Source organism: Megascapheus bottae, chromosome 1 (assembly GCF_031878675.1).
Source record: "Megascapheus bottae isolate mThoBot1 chromosome 1, mThoBot2.hap1, whole genome shotgun sequence".
Lineage (NCBI taxonomy): Eukaryota > Metazoa > Chordata > Mammalia > Rodentia > Geomyidae > Megascapheus > Megascapheus bottae.
In genome coordinates this window covers 7,168,507-7,182,212 of record NC_143509.1, presented here as the reverse complement: position 1 = coordinate 7,182,212, position 13,706 = coordinate 7,168,507, and the positions used below count along the sequence as shown (strand labels likewise).

Below are 13,706 nucleotides of genomic sequence, written 5' to 3'. Positions count from 1 at the left end.
CTTGCCTAGCAAGCAAGAATACCCTAGTTTGATTCCGCAGTACCACATATATAGAAAAAGCCGAAGTGGTGCCGTGGCTCAAGTACTAGTGCTCTAACTTTGACAGGCCCATGGACAGTGCCCAAGCCTTGAGTTCAAGCCTCAGGACGAGCGAAACACAAAATCTCTGAGTAAATGAATACAAGACAGGGATATTTACACACACATTACAATATGAAATTAACTGGAGGCAAACTTGGCTGTGCAGGTCAACCCCGGGAAGCCATTCGGAAGCAAAAAAGGCATCTGGCACGGGAAGGGCATGACCACTTCAGTTGGCAGTGGGCATTGATTGAATTTTTCCTTACTTGTCCCAAGGAAAACAGCCAGGGTTATGGCAGCACACAATCACACAGGAGAATCACAATTCCTCCTCCTGGGCCTCTCAGATGACCCTCAACTCCAGCCCCTGCTCTTTGGGATCTTCCTGTCCATGTACCTGATCACCGTACTCGGAAATCTGCTCATCATCCTGGCAGTCACCTCTGACCCCCACCTCCACAGCCCTATGTACTTCTTCCTCTCCAACCTGTCCTTTGTAGACATCTGCTTCACCTCCACCACAGTCCCCAAGATGCTGGGGGCCATTCAGACCCAGAGGAAAGACATCTCCTACCCAGAGTGCCTCACTCAAGTGTATTTCTTCATGATTTTTGTTGGAATGGAAAATTTCCTATTGACCGTGATGGCTTATGACCGCTTTGTGGCCATCTGTCACCCACTGAACTACCCACTTATCATGAACCCTCACTTCTGTGGCCTCCTTCTCCTCGTCTCTTGGTTTCTCATATTCTGCATCTCACTACATCATATTCTACTGATGAGGAAATTAACCTTCTCCCCGGGAACCACCATCCCCCATTTCTTCTGTGAACTAGCTCAGGTTCTCCAGGTGGCCAGTTCTGACACCCTCATCAATGACATCTGGATGTACCTGGATTTTGTACTGTTCTGTGTGTTTCCTGCCTTAGGAATCTTCTTCTCTTACCATCAGATACTCTCCTCTTTAATGAAGCTGCCCAACACGGCTAGCAAGCACAAAGTCTTCTCCACCTGTGGCTCTCACCTCTGCGTGGTCTCCTTGTTCTACGGGACAGGACTTGGGGTGTACCTCAGCTCTGCGGTGTCTGCCTCTGCCCACAGAAGCAAGGTGGCCTCGGTGATGTACACAGTGGTCACTCCCATGCTGAACCCCTTCATCTACAGCCTGAGGAACCAGGACGTGATGGGGGCTCTGGGGAGACTGCCTGGCAGAGTGGTCTCCTGTCTTGATGGATTGTGAAGCACAGAACAAAGTAGTCCACTGCAAGAGGGAAGACTAATTGGCTGAATATCAGCATCACTGATTTTTTTTCTTCATTATAGGACTCGGTATTTATATATATATATATATATATATATCCATCTAGAAAACACATATGAATTCAAGAATACCCTGCAAAGCCCCTATGGCTTTGTCTGTCTATATGTGGACATTTGCCTTTGAAAGAAATTTACTTGCTATACTTCAGAAAAACAACTTTCTTGTCAGTGTGAATTTTCCTTAATATTCCCATTTGGCGAGGTGTTATACAAATTCTTCTGGTCATTTCTAATTGAGCATAGAAACCACTTATCACAGTCCGAGGTTACACAGTATCCCCTTAAGTTATCCCCTTCTATATTAAATCTTCCTCCTAAACCAAAAACTGCTTCTTCCTCCGCCTTTTTCCTCCTCCTCCTCCTGCTCCTCTTGTACTTCTCCTTCTGCTTCTGCTGCTACTTCTGCTGCTGCTTCTTCTTCTTCCTCTTCCTCTTCTACATCCCTGGGACTGAATTCAGTGTCTGGTGCTGTTTGTGAGCATTTTTGATCAGGGTTATTCCTCTGCTATTTGAGACACATCTACACAATCCCCATATCAGGGAGCTATTCAAAGATAAGACCCTCATAGACTTTTGCCTGTGCTGGCTTTAAACGCCAATCCTCAGATCCCAGTCTCTTGTGTAGCTGGGATAACAGATGTCAGTCTCCGCCATTTGGCAAGACAAAATAACTTCATTTTTTACTTAGCAGAAACAGAATAAACACATACAAGAATCCAAATAAAATCTCAACACTTTCAGAACAGCAGTTATGGCCTTACATGTGAGATTTTGTTTAAGTTTGAGGGAATATTTTTTTACTAATTTCTCTTTCCACTCACGTATGAACTTGTTTCCATGATAGCTATATTAAGTGGCATCCTCAGACAACAGTGTCTGAACACTCCTGTTTCTTCTCAACCTCACCAGAATTGGTGTTGTAGATTTTCTTCAGCATTGACATAATACAGAATCACACTGTTTTATTCAATTGCATATCCTATGCAGTTAACAGGTTGAATATTTCTTTGTGGGTTTCCTCATGGCCATTTTTACCTCCTTTAATGATTGTCTTGGTTGTGAGCATTGGCTCACACCTGTAATCCTAGCTACTCAGGAAGATGAGATCTGAGGATCATAGTTCAAAGTCAGCTTAGGCACTAAAGTCTGTGAGACTCTTATCGGCAATTAACCACTAGAATACCAAAAGTGGTGCTGTGACTCAAGGGATAGGGCAGTAGCCTTGAGCTGAAGAGCTCAAGAATAGCAATCAAGCCCTAAGATCAAGCCCCATGACCAAACAAAAAAAATACATGAATAAATATAGAAATAAACATTATCTTATCCATCTTTTTCCTCATTGTGAAGTCAACTTAATTGTAAATCCTTAATTTTTGGTGTTGAGTATCTGAGAGGCTTTCCTTCTAACTCCTGGGACTGGGACTCTTTATAAGTGAATACCCCACACACATCTCTCATTCTTATCAGCCTTTCCCATGCTCTGAATAAAGATTTGATTTCTGCAATCTCTTTTATCAATTTTTCCTCCTATTTAATGAAATACTACAGAACTTTCCAGAAAGTACTAGTCTTCGCTATATCTCCAGTTATGTTCTCTATAGTTTCCTGTTGTAATTTCAGCTTCAGGTCTTACAGGCTGAGATGTAGGATGGTGCCTCCAAGCCAGGTTGGAGAGGAAAGTCTGTGACACTCTTATCTCTACCCACAAAACTGCTGGAAGTAAACGGGGCAGCCTGTGCTCACACCTGGATCCTAGCTATTCGGGAGCCTGAGATCTGAGGATCACAGATCAAACCCAGCCTGGACATGAAAGTCCATCAGACTCTTACCTCCAATTAACCACCAGAAAACTGAAAGTGGTGCTGTGGCTCAAACAAGGAGAGTGTTAGCCTTGAGAGCTCAGAGATAGTGCCCAGGCCTACAGTTCAAGCCCCACAACAAAGAGAGACAGAGAGGAAGAGAGAGAGAGAGACAGAGAGAGAGAGAGAGAGAGAGAGAGAGAGAGAGAGAGAGAGAGAGAGAGACAGAGAGACAGAGAGAGAGAGAGAGAGAGAGAGAGGCAGTGGGGTGGAGGAGAGAGGGGTGAGCTCTCTCTCTCTCTGGTAAGGGAACAACACACAATGTATTGAATGGAGAATCCTGGAAGGTTCTCTCAAAGATCTAGGTTACACAGGAGCCTGCATTCCCCCCTATCACTCAGCACTGTGTCCAGCCAGAGCAATCCATCAAGAGAAAGAAAAACATGCACTCACATTTGAAAACATAATACATCCCAGAGTGTCACTGTGTGTACAAGATATGACCTCCACTAAAGTAACTCCAAAAATCAGTTCTGGTGCAGGTCGCTCATGCCCAAACCCCCAGCTACTGCACAGGCTGAGATCTGAGGATGGAAACTCACAGTCATAATAGGCCTGAAGTCCTCCAGGACCTTTTTTCCAGTTCAGTAGGAACAAGACAGAAGTGCAGTTGTGGCAGAAGTGATAGAGCACCACCCTTCAGCACAAAAGGTTAGGGAGAATTCTCCAATCCAGAACACCGGGCCGAGAATCAACACAAACACACACACAAAGACACACACACACACACACACACACACACACACACACACACACACACACCATCCATCTTTCAACAGGATCAGGAGGAAATCATATGTTTCCAGTTTTATTTAGGGGGTGTCATTTCTTTTCCTGTGTGTCTGTCTGTGTGTGTGTGTGTGTGTGTGTGTGTAGATATGTGTGTGTGTGTTGCTCTTGGAGCTTGAACTCAGAGCCTGGGCATTGTCCATGACTCTTTTTGCTCAAGGAGTCTGCTCTTCTGCTTGAGCCACAGCTCCATTCTGCTTTTTTAGTGGTTCATTGAAGAGGAGACTACGGACTTTTCTGCCCCACTGGCTTCTAACTCTAAATCCTCACATCTCAGCCTCCTAAGTATTTCAAATTACAGACCTCAGCCAGCAGCACCTAGCTGAGATTGTTTTCTTTCCCTTTTCTCTTTCTTTAGTTTTTTTTTTTGGTTCATTCTTGGACTTGAACTCTGAGTGTGGGTGCTGTCCCTGAGATCTTCAGCTCACCACTACCACACACACACACACAATCCATCTTTCAATAGGATCAGGATGTGATCATATATTCCTGCTTTTATTTAGGGGGTTTCATTTCTTTCCTGTGTGTGTGTGTGTGTGTGTGTGTGTGTGTGTGTCTGTGTGTCTGTGTGTCTGTGTCTGTGTCTGTGTTGCTCTTGGAGCTTGAACTCAGAGCCTGGGCATTGTCCATGACTCTTTTTGCTCAAGGATTCTGCTCTTCTGCTTGAGCCACAGCTCCATTCTGCCTTTTTAGTGGTCATTGAAGAGAAGACTCTACAGAATTTTCTGCCCCACTGGCCTCTAACTGTAAATCCTCACATCTCAGCCTCCTAAGTATTTCAAATTACAGGCCTGAGCCAGCAGCACCTAGCTGAGATTGTTTTCTTTTTCCTTTTTCTCTTTCTTTAGTTTTTTTTGTCCGTTCTTGGACTTGAACTCTGAGCCTGGATGCTGTCCCTGAGCTCTTCAGCTCAACACTACCTCCCTACTCCTTGAGCCACCGCCACACTTCTGCTTTTCTGGTGGTTAACCGGAGATAAGAGTCTCATGGATTTTAATGCCTGGGCTGGTTTTGAACCAAGATCCTCAGATCTCAGCCTCCTGAGTAGCTAGCATGACAGGAGTGAGCCACCATGCCTGGTGGGTGTTTTCTAAGCTGACTTCATCGAAATCCAGCAATTGGGCCAAGGGGAGCAGTAACAGAAGGTAAGGAATTAGGGGCTGATATGAGAGAAATGAAGATCAGAAAATACAAATGTCCAGTTAACCAGGGAGGATACATGCATTAAATAATAATTAAATGATCATAGATTGATTAAATCTACTGAACAGGGCACTGAGCTATTCTTGTGATATTCTGAATGGATAGTAAGGGTAACATATATGAGGTACCAAATATAATTTTATAGGGTTCTGGGTGTCTCAGTGTACTGCTGACCAAATAAAACATGGTATTTTTATCTATAACTTCCAAGTATAAGACACTATTAAATAGTGAATGAAAATCAAGAAATTGGATGGAGCGACTCTTGCTGAGTCCAGACCTGCCTGCCGTGCACCTCCGACTCCTGCCCATCATGCACCCTGGAGTTCCAGTCCTTCCAAGAACAGAATGGAAGGTCTCAAGGATCAGCTTATTGTGAATCTTCTTAAGGAGGATCATGTCCACCAGAACAAGATTACAGTTGTTGCGGTTGGTGCTGTTGGCATGGCCTGTGCCATCAGGACTTGGCAGACGAGCTTGCTCATGTTGATGTCATGGAAGACAAACTGAAGGGAGAAAAGATGGACCTCCAGCTCAGCAGCCTTTTCCGCAAAGTACCAAAAATTGTCTCTGGAAAAGACTACTCTGTGACTGCAAATTCCAACCTGGTTATTGTCACAGCTGGGGCCCATCAGCAAGAGTGTGAAAGCCATCTTAATTTGGTCCAGCTCAATGTAAACATCTTTAAGTTCATCATTCCTAATGTAGTGATGGACAGCCCAAACTGCAAGTTGCTTACTATTTCCAATCCAGTGGATATTCTGACCTAGGTGGTTTGGAAGATAAGTGGCTTCCCCAAAAACTTTGTCATTGGAAGTGGCTGCAATCTGGATTCAGCTCGGTTCCATTACCTGATGGGAGAGAGACTGGGAATTCACCCCTTAAGCTGTCATGGATGGGTTCTCATGGAGACTCTAGTGTGCCAGTGTGGAGTGGAGTGCATGTTGCTGGTGTCTCCTTCAGGAATCTGAATCCTGATTTAGGCACTGATGCAGACAAGGAACAGTGGAAAGAGGTTCATAAACAAGTTGTTTACAGTGCCTATGAGGTGATCAAACTGAAAGGCTATACATCCTAGGCCATTGGACTGTCTGTGGCAGATTTAGCAGAAAGTATTATGAAGAATCTTCGAAGAGTTCATCCAATTTCAACCATGATTATAGGTATCTATGGAATAAAGGAAGATGTCTTCCTTAGTGTTCTTTGCATTCTGGGACAGAATGGAATTTCACATGTGGTGAAGGTCACTCTGACTCCCGAGGAAGAGGCTCACTTGAGGAAAAGTGCAGATACGCTTTGGGGAATCCCAAAGGAGCTACAGTTTTGAAGTCTTCTATGTACCACTTCACTGTCGAGGCTATAAGAGAATTTTAGTTGGGGATTATGCATGTTGTCCCATACTGATCTGTGACTAAAGCAGTAGCATTATAAAAAGACCTGGGAAAAATATCCATTTCCTGAAATTAGGACTAGGACTGGTTCAGGAAAACATGCAGCTGTATTCTGATGGTGGATGGGTCCTGTGTAACTGTAAAAACTGGTAAGTGTAAACAATTTTACCCTCTCTGAGACACCACTGCCAATGAATGGTGCATAGTCCCTAATTACACTTCGAACCAGATATGTTACTGTGTGCTTTGTAAATCAACAAAACACCTAGTTCCAACTTCTTTTCCCTATCACACTTCCTGGGATGGGTTGTATAAATCCATTTTTGCATGTCACATGCATCACTGTTTTAAAAGATGTTTTATGTGGTATATATCAATAGTGTGCATTGCATGTTATGTAAAAAGCTACAGATGAACAGTGCAAAAACTATCCAAATGTCATAGGAAAACACCAAATAAACCTTTAACAGTGAAAAAAATCAAGAAATTGTTTTTCCCTCTAGAGATCAAGTGATCTATTACATGTCCAAAGATTCTCCAAGGCAGATGCCAAATCGACATGGTTCCAGAGATTTCGTGCCTATAGAAATTAATAGGTCCTTTGAGAATTCATTGGTATCCTTTTTATCAAAACAAAAGAAACTGTGTTCCCCTTGGAATAAATTAATTCCTCTCACCCTTTTACAGTCTACAATAATGCAAGAAATTAACCTAAATTTGTTTATCCATGATATCACCTTCACTTTAACTCATGGGAACAAAATGGTTTGGAGACAGGAAAGACATTTCCTTTCATAAAGACAATTATTTCATGAAAGGCAGTTCATTTCCTGAAGAGTTCTTAGTAGATACATCGATTGAGTTGCAAGAAACTGCACAAGCTTCTGACTCCCTTCTCTGAATCCAGTCTCCATCAAAACCCCAGCCAACAAACTTCTAAGGAGGAGTTGGGGAAATAAGAAATCTTCAGTGATAACCAATACAGAACCATGTTAGCCTGGTAAAGCCAGGAAATGTAAATTTATGATCAGTGAGGGAAAACAAGAGAAAAAGAAAATGGTGTGTGTAGCAGGCAATCCTCTGGAATAGTGAGGCTGGGAAGGGCCCGAAGGGAGCTCGTCATCTGCAGATGTGGTCCCAGAACTCTAAGGCACTTGGAGTTCAGGCTTTGTGAACTCTGATTTCCCTTCTTTCTCTCACTTTCTGCAACCTAGAGCGCATTCTTCATGAAGCTCCCTTCTGAAAGGTCTCTCGCTTTTCTTCACTCTTTCCCAATAATCAGCGTCATCTGTCAGCTTTGCTACATCCAAATATGTATTTGTTTATCACCCGCTAAAGCTCCAATGTGCACCAGGTATTGTCTTTTGGGTTCCAGGCCAGGGACATGTGTGTGTGTGTGTGTGTGTGTGTGTGTGTGTGTGTGTGTGTGTGTGTGTCTAGACCTGGGCCTTGAACTCTAACCATGGCACTGTCCCTCAGCTCCTTTTGCTCAAGGCTAGCACTCCACTATTGGAGTTGCAACTTCACTTCCAGCTTTTTCTGTCATTATTTGGAAATAAGGGTCTCATAGACTTTCCTGCCGAGGCTGGCTTTGAACTGCCATTGTCAGATCTAAGACTCCTGAGCAATGATGATTACAGAGATGAAACACCAGTGCCAGCTTTGATTGGAATTTTTTTCTTATCCTCTCCAATATTTTGCTGGCATATTTGACTGACAATGTATGGTTTGTTTCCCATTAGTGTCCATAACAAAATCTAGCCAACAAAAGAATTATTAGTAAGGAAGAATTCCCCTTCGTGTGTGTGTCTGTGTGTGCGTGTGTGTCTGTGTGTGCATGTGTGGCTGTGTGTGGGTGTGTGTTTGTGTGTCTGTGTCTGCATGTGTGTGCCAGCATGTACATGTGCCAGTCATGGGTCTTGAACTGTGCACCTGGGCACTGTCCCTGAGTTTCTGAGCCATACCAACTGAACTAGAGCTCACATGTGGGTTTTTAGTAATTAATCAGGAATGAAATGTCACGGATTTCCCTGCATGACCTGGCTTCACACCATGATAAGTCAATTGCAGCCTCTTAGTAGCTAGAATGCCAGCTGTAGGCCACCTTCCCAAATTTAGTTTTGCACGTGCACACTGGCTTCTGTGTGCACAGAATGGATTTCTCTGTATACCAACTGGAAAAAGGGGTTTTGCTGTGGTATTTCCACACGGGCATATATTGTGGTTTGATCAAAATAAACTCCTCTGTAACTCTTCTTTGGCACATAGTCCTGCCCGATTTCAAGGTTTAGTGGATTTTCATCTTCATCTTCACATATATTCTGCATTATTCAACCCCACCATTCCTTCCCTGTCCTTCAGGCTTGTCCCCATAACCATTTACATTCATTATATATATATATATATATATATTGAGAGATAGATAGATAGATAGATAGATAGATAGATAGATAGAGCACTGAGCATATGAATCAAATTCATTCAGTTTATTATTGCATGATCCATTAATTCTGCTGATTTCCATACAATAGGTTCCTGCTCCAGAGCATGAAATCTCACACATGGATTGTACATTGTGTGTGAGTGTGTGTGCGTGCCAGTCCTCAGGTTTAAACTCAGAGTTTCTGAGACTTCTTACTCAAGGCCATTGCTAGACCCACTGTCATCTTTTTAGTGCTAAAATTATAGATAAGAGTCTGACCAAATTTACTTGCCCAGAATGACTTAGAACCCCAAGCCTTAGCTCTGCACTTCCTGAGTAGCTGGGATTACAGGCATGAACTAAATGCGCTAAGCACATTATGTTATTTTAATGATACTGTGTTCCTTTCTCCTCAATTCTATGTAGCTGGTAGTCTCATTTTTACCCTCTCTCATATTTTAGAAGAAATCACATAGAAGGAATTCTCTGTCGGGAGGCATCCACAGCCATGTTGACCAGCCATGCTATATTCCATCCACATCCAGGAACTCCATGTACTGAGAAATTCCCCACAAATACTCCCATTCCTGAGATACATACTCGCGCCATGGACTTCACAAAACGGGAGGACAACTCGATCCTATTATATGGTGAACATTACCTCCACCAGGAAAATAGGTAAAAGAATTAACTGTGCCTGAGAGTTGAAAGCGCTTCCTGAAAGGTGAAGGCAGTGGAGAAGGTGGACAGAGAAATGGAGAGAGGAAAGGTGGGCAAAATCATTCGTAATATTCAGTGTACAAATGTGAAGCTGGAACTGGGAGAACTGAGGGAGGGGTTTGTCTGGGAGGGGTCGGGGAGAGCATGGAAGGAGTGACATGGATGAAATGGCCTTGTACTCACAAACTGATCATTGAATTATAGCCCCATAGTGCCACTGCTTAAAAGCAAGATTTAGGAAAATACATTTAATAGGGGCTAGAGCAAAGCCTAGTGGTAGAGTGCTTGTCTAGCATGCAAGAATAACCGAGTTTGATTCCTCAGTACCACATATATAGAAAAAGCTGAAGTGGTGCCGTGGCTCAAGTACTAGTGCTCTAACTTTGACAGGCCCATGGACAGTGCCCAGGCCTTGGGATCAAGCCGCAAAACACAAAATCTCTGAGTAAATGAATACAAGCCAGGGATATTTACCCACATATTACAATACGAAAGTGAGTGGAGGCAAATTTGGCTGTGCAGGTAAACCCCGGGGAGCCATTAGGAAACAAAAAAGGCAGCTGGCAGGGGAAGGGCATGACCACTTGAGCTGGCAGTGGGCATTGATTGAACTTTTCCTTACTTGCCCCAAGGAAAACACCTAGGGCTATGACAGCACAAAACCACACAGGGGAATCACCATTCCTCCTGCTGGGCCTCTCAGATGACCCTCAACTCCAGCCCATCCTCTTTGGGCTCTTCCTGTCCTTGTACCTGATCACCATACTCGGAAATCTGCTCATCATCCTGGCAGTCACCTCTGACCCCCACCTCCACACGCCCATGTTCTTCTTCCTCTCCAACCTGTCCTTTGTGGACATCTGCTTCACCTCCACCACAATCCCCAAGATGCTGGTGAACATCCAGACCCAGAGGAAAGACATCTCCTACCCAGAGTGCCTCACTCAGGTGTATTTCTTCATGATTTTTGTTGGAATGGACAATTTCCTATTGACCGTGATGGCTTATGATCGCTTTGTGGCCATCTGTCACCCACTGAACTACCCACTAATCATGAACCCTCACTTCTGTGGCCTCCTGGTGCTCGTGTCTTGGCTTCTCATTTTCTGCATTTCACTAAGCCATGTTGTACTGATGAGGAAATTAACCTTCTCCCCAGGAACCACCATCCCCCATTTCTTCTGTGATCTAGCTCAGGTTCTCCAGGTGGCCAGCTCTGACACCCTCATCAATGACATCTGGATGTACCTGGCTATTGTGCTCTTCGGTGTGTTTCCTGCCTTAGGAATCTTCTTCTCTTACCATCAGATACTCTCCTATTTAATGAAGATGCCCAACACAGCTACCATGCACAAAGCCTTCTCCACCTGTGGCTCTCACCTCTTCGTGGTCTCCTTGTTCTACGGGACAGGACTTGGGGTGTACCTCAGCTCTGCAGTGTCCTCCTCTGCCCACAGAAGCAAGGTGGCCTCGGTGATGTACACAGTGGTCACTCCCATGCTGAACCCCTTCATCTACAGCCTGAGGAACCAGGACGTGATGGGGGCCCTGGAGAGACTGCCAGGCAGAGTGGTCTCCTGTCTTGATGGATTGTGAAGCACAGAACAAAGTAGTCCATTGGAAGTGGGAAGACAAATTGGTTAAATATCAGATCAGTGATACTTTTCCTCCATTATAGGATTCAGTGTATATGTATATATAGACTCTTCCATCTAGAAAAGACGTACTTATTCACATGTGCCACCAAAGCCCCTATGGCTTTGTCTGTCCATGTTTAGACATCTATCTTTCAAGGAAATTTACTTGCTATCCATCAGAAGAACAACTTCTGTTTTCAGTGTGAATTTTTCTTAATAGTCCTATTTGGGTTACTGTTGCACAACTTTCATGGGCATTTCCAATTGAACATAGAAAGAACCTATCACAATCCAAGTTTACACAGTATCCCTGTAAGTTATCCTCTTCTATATTAATTATTCCTCCTCAAACACAAAACTACTTCTTCTTCTCCTCCTTCTCATCCTTCTTTACCTCCTCCCCTTCTTCCTCCTCCACCTCCTCCTCGAAGAATCCAAATGAAATCCCAACACATTCAGAACAGCAATTGTGTCCTTACATGCGAGATTTTGTTTTAAATTTGAGGGCAATTCTTTTTTTTCTTTACTAATTTCTCTTTCCCACTCAGATATGAACGTGTATCCATGATAGCTATACTAAGAGACATCCTCAGACAACAGACAAGAGTCTGAGGATGCCTGTTTCTTCTCATACTCAGCAGAATTGTTGTTGTAGATTTTCTTCACGATTGACATAATACAGAATCACAGTGTTTTATTGATTTGCATGTCCTATGTAGTGAAAAGGTTGAATATTTATCTGTGGATTTCTTTATGGCCATTTTATCTCTCTTAAAGATTGCCTTGGCTGGTACCAGTGGCTCAAATCTATAATCCTAGCTACTCAGGAGCTTCAAATTTGAGGATCACAATGGAAAGCCAGCCTGGGCATTTATCTACAATTGACTGCTAGAAATCCAGAAGTGGTTCTGTGACTCAAGGGATAGAGCAGTAGCCTTGAACTGAAGAGCTCAAGAACAGCAACCAGGCCCAGAGATGAAGCCCTATCAGTAACCAAAAAAAATGAATGTGTAAATAAATCAACATTATTTTGTCAATATTTTTCCTCATTGTGAAATCAACTTAATTGTGGACAATTAATTTTTGGTGTTGAGTATCTGAGAGGCTTTCCTTCTACCTCCTGGGACAGGGGCTCTTTGTAAGTGAATACCCAACACACTTCTCTCATTCTCTTCAGCCTTTCCTACATGTTGGGCCCAACCGGCAGCAAACCAGGGTTCGCAGATTGGGGTTCCTGAAATAGGGGGCAAGGACTAGGAAGAAATAGAAGAGAGACAGACACACCGGGTCCGGGATGTCCGCAGTCCAGGTAAAGCCTGCCGCGTTTATTTTTCACTCCCGCTTCTTCCCTCCTCCAGACCCAGGGAACCTCCATGTGTTACATTCATATGGTAAATCTCAGGTCATTTACATAGAATAGGGCCAGAAAACAATAAGACAATAAAGCCATTGTCTGATGCAAGTCAAGGTACAGTTTGATTCCACTCTGGCTCCAACATATCCCCCGTTTTTTATTTTAAAAGAAACACAAGTGCAATTTTTACTCTTTTCTATACCCCTAATTTATCCTGTCACATTTTCCAAAAATGACTTTGGTCCCTTGGTCTAACGGGGATTGATGGGCGGAGATTCAACTTCTGTGACTTCTTCAAGCTGACTCAGGGGTGTTCTCTCTGTGCTTGACCAGGGACCTTAAGAAGCCTAGCCTGTTTTATCAAGGGGTTGCAAGGATTAGATATTAGGAACAATAATTTACTCCAAACTAGAGATCATATTTGACATTTAACAACTGCACAAACCATCTTTGGCTACAATAGTGTAGCTTACATAGCACCCATTTGCAAAGGCTTTCTCTTGATTGTCTGGGGAACTAAATTTCTGCAACCTTAACAATGCTTCAGTTGTCAGATCTAAACAGATTAATAGAGACACAAGCCTCAGATCCACAAACTTTACCTGAATTTGTGGCTGGTGTCAAAAATAAATAAATAAATAAATAAATAAAAATTTCGCTCAATTAGGACTTTAAACTACTCACTATCACAGAAGATTGACAAGTTCCTGCCCAGTTATGAAAGGCACGGGCATTAGTAAGGCATGCTTACAAACTATTCTATGACCTCCCGGCTCTGATTAATTTGCGTGGCCAAGCACAAGTGACTAAGATCTGACACCATCTCTGCCATCCAAGCAGAGGCTTTCGTGTCCCAGTAGTGTCTCTCCACACAGGGATAAACATGCCATTGGCATTTCACTTTATTGGTTGCTGTACTTGAACTCGGGG

The 13,706-nt window shown here is 43.4% G+C and overlaps 1 protein-coding gene and 2 pseudogenes across 1 annotated transcript; all 3 read left to right on the top strand.

The window, feature by feature from the left end:
- Nucleotides 1-373: 373 nt before the first annotated feature.
- Nucleotides 374-1,338, top strand: LOC150068226 (olfactory receptor 7D4-like; annotated as a pseudogene).
- Nucleotides 1,339-5,579: 4,241 nt separating this feature from the next.
- LOC150068225 (L-lactate dehydrogenase A chain pseudogene) lies at nt 5,580-6,579 on the top strand (annotated as a pseudogene).
- Nucleotides 6,580-10,433: 3,854 nt separating this feature from the next.
- LOC150068224 (olfactory receptor 7D4-like) lies at nt 10,434-11,381 on the top strand. The gene has a single exon (XM_090352843.1). It carries the CDS (start codon nt 10,434-10,436, stop codon nt 11,379-11,381), a length of 948 nt encoding a protein of 315 aa, XP_090208969.1.
- Nucleotides 11,382-13,706: the final 2,325 nt, after the last annotated feature.

Bases quoted from the DNA above. Each gene is read 5' to 3' on its own strand.
- LOC150068224 (XM_090352843.1), top strand. From the start codon at position 10,434: ATGACAGCACAAAACCACACAGGGGAATCACCATTCCTCCTGCTGGGC.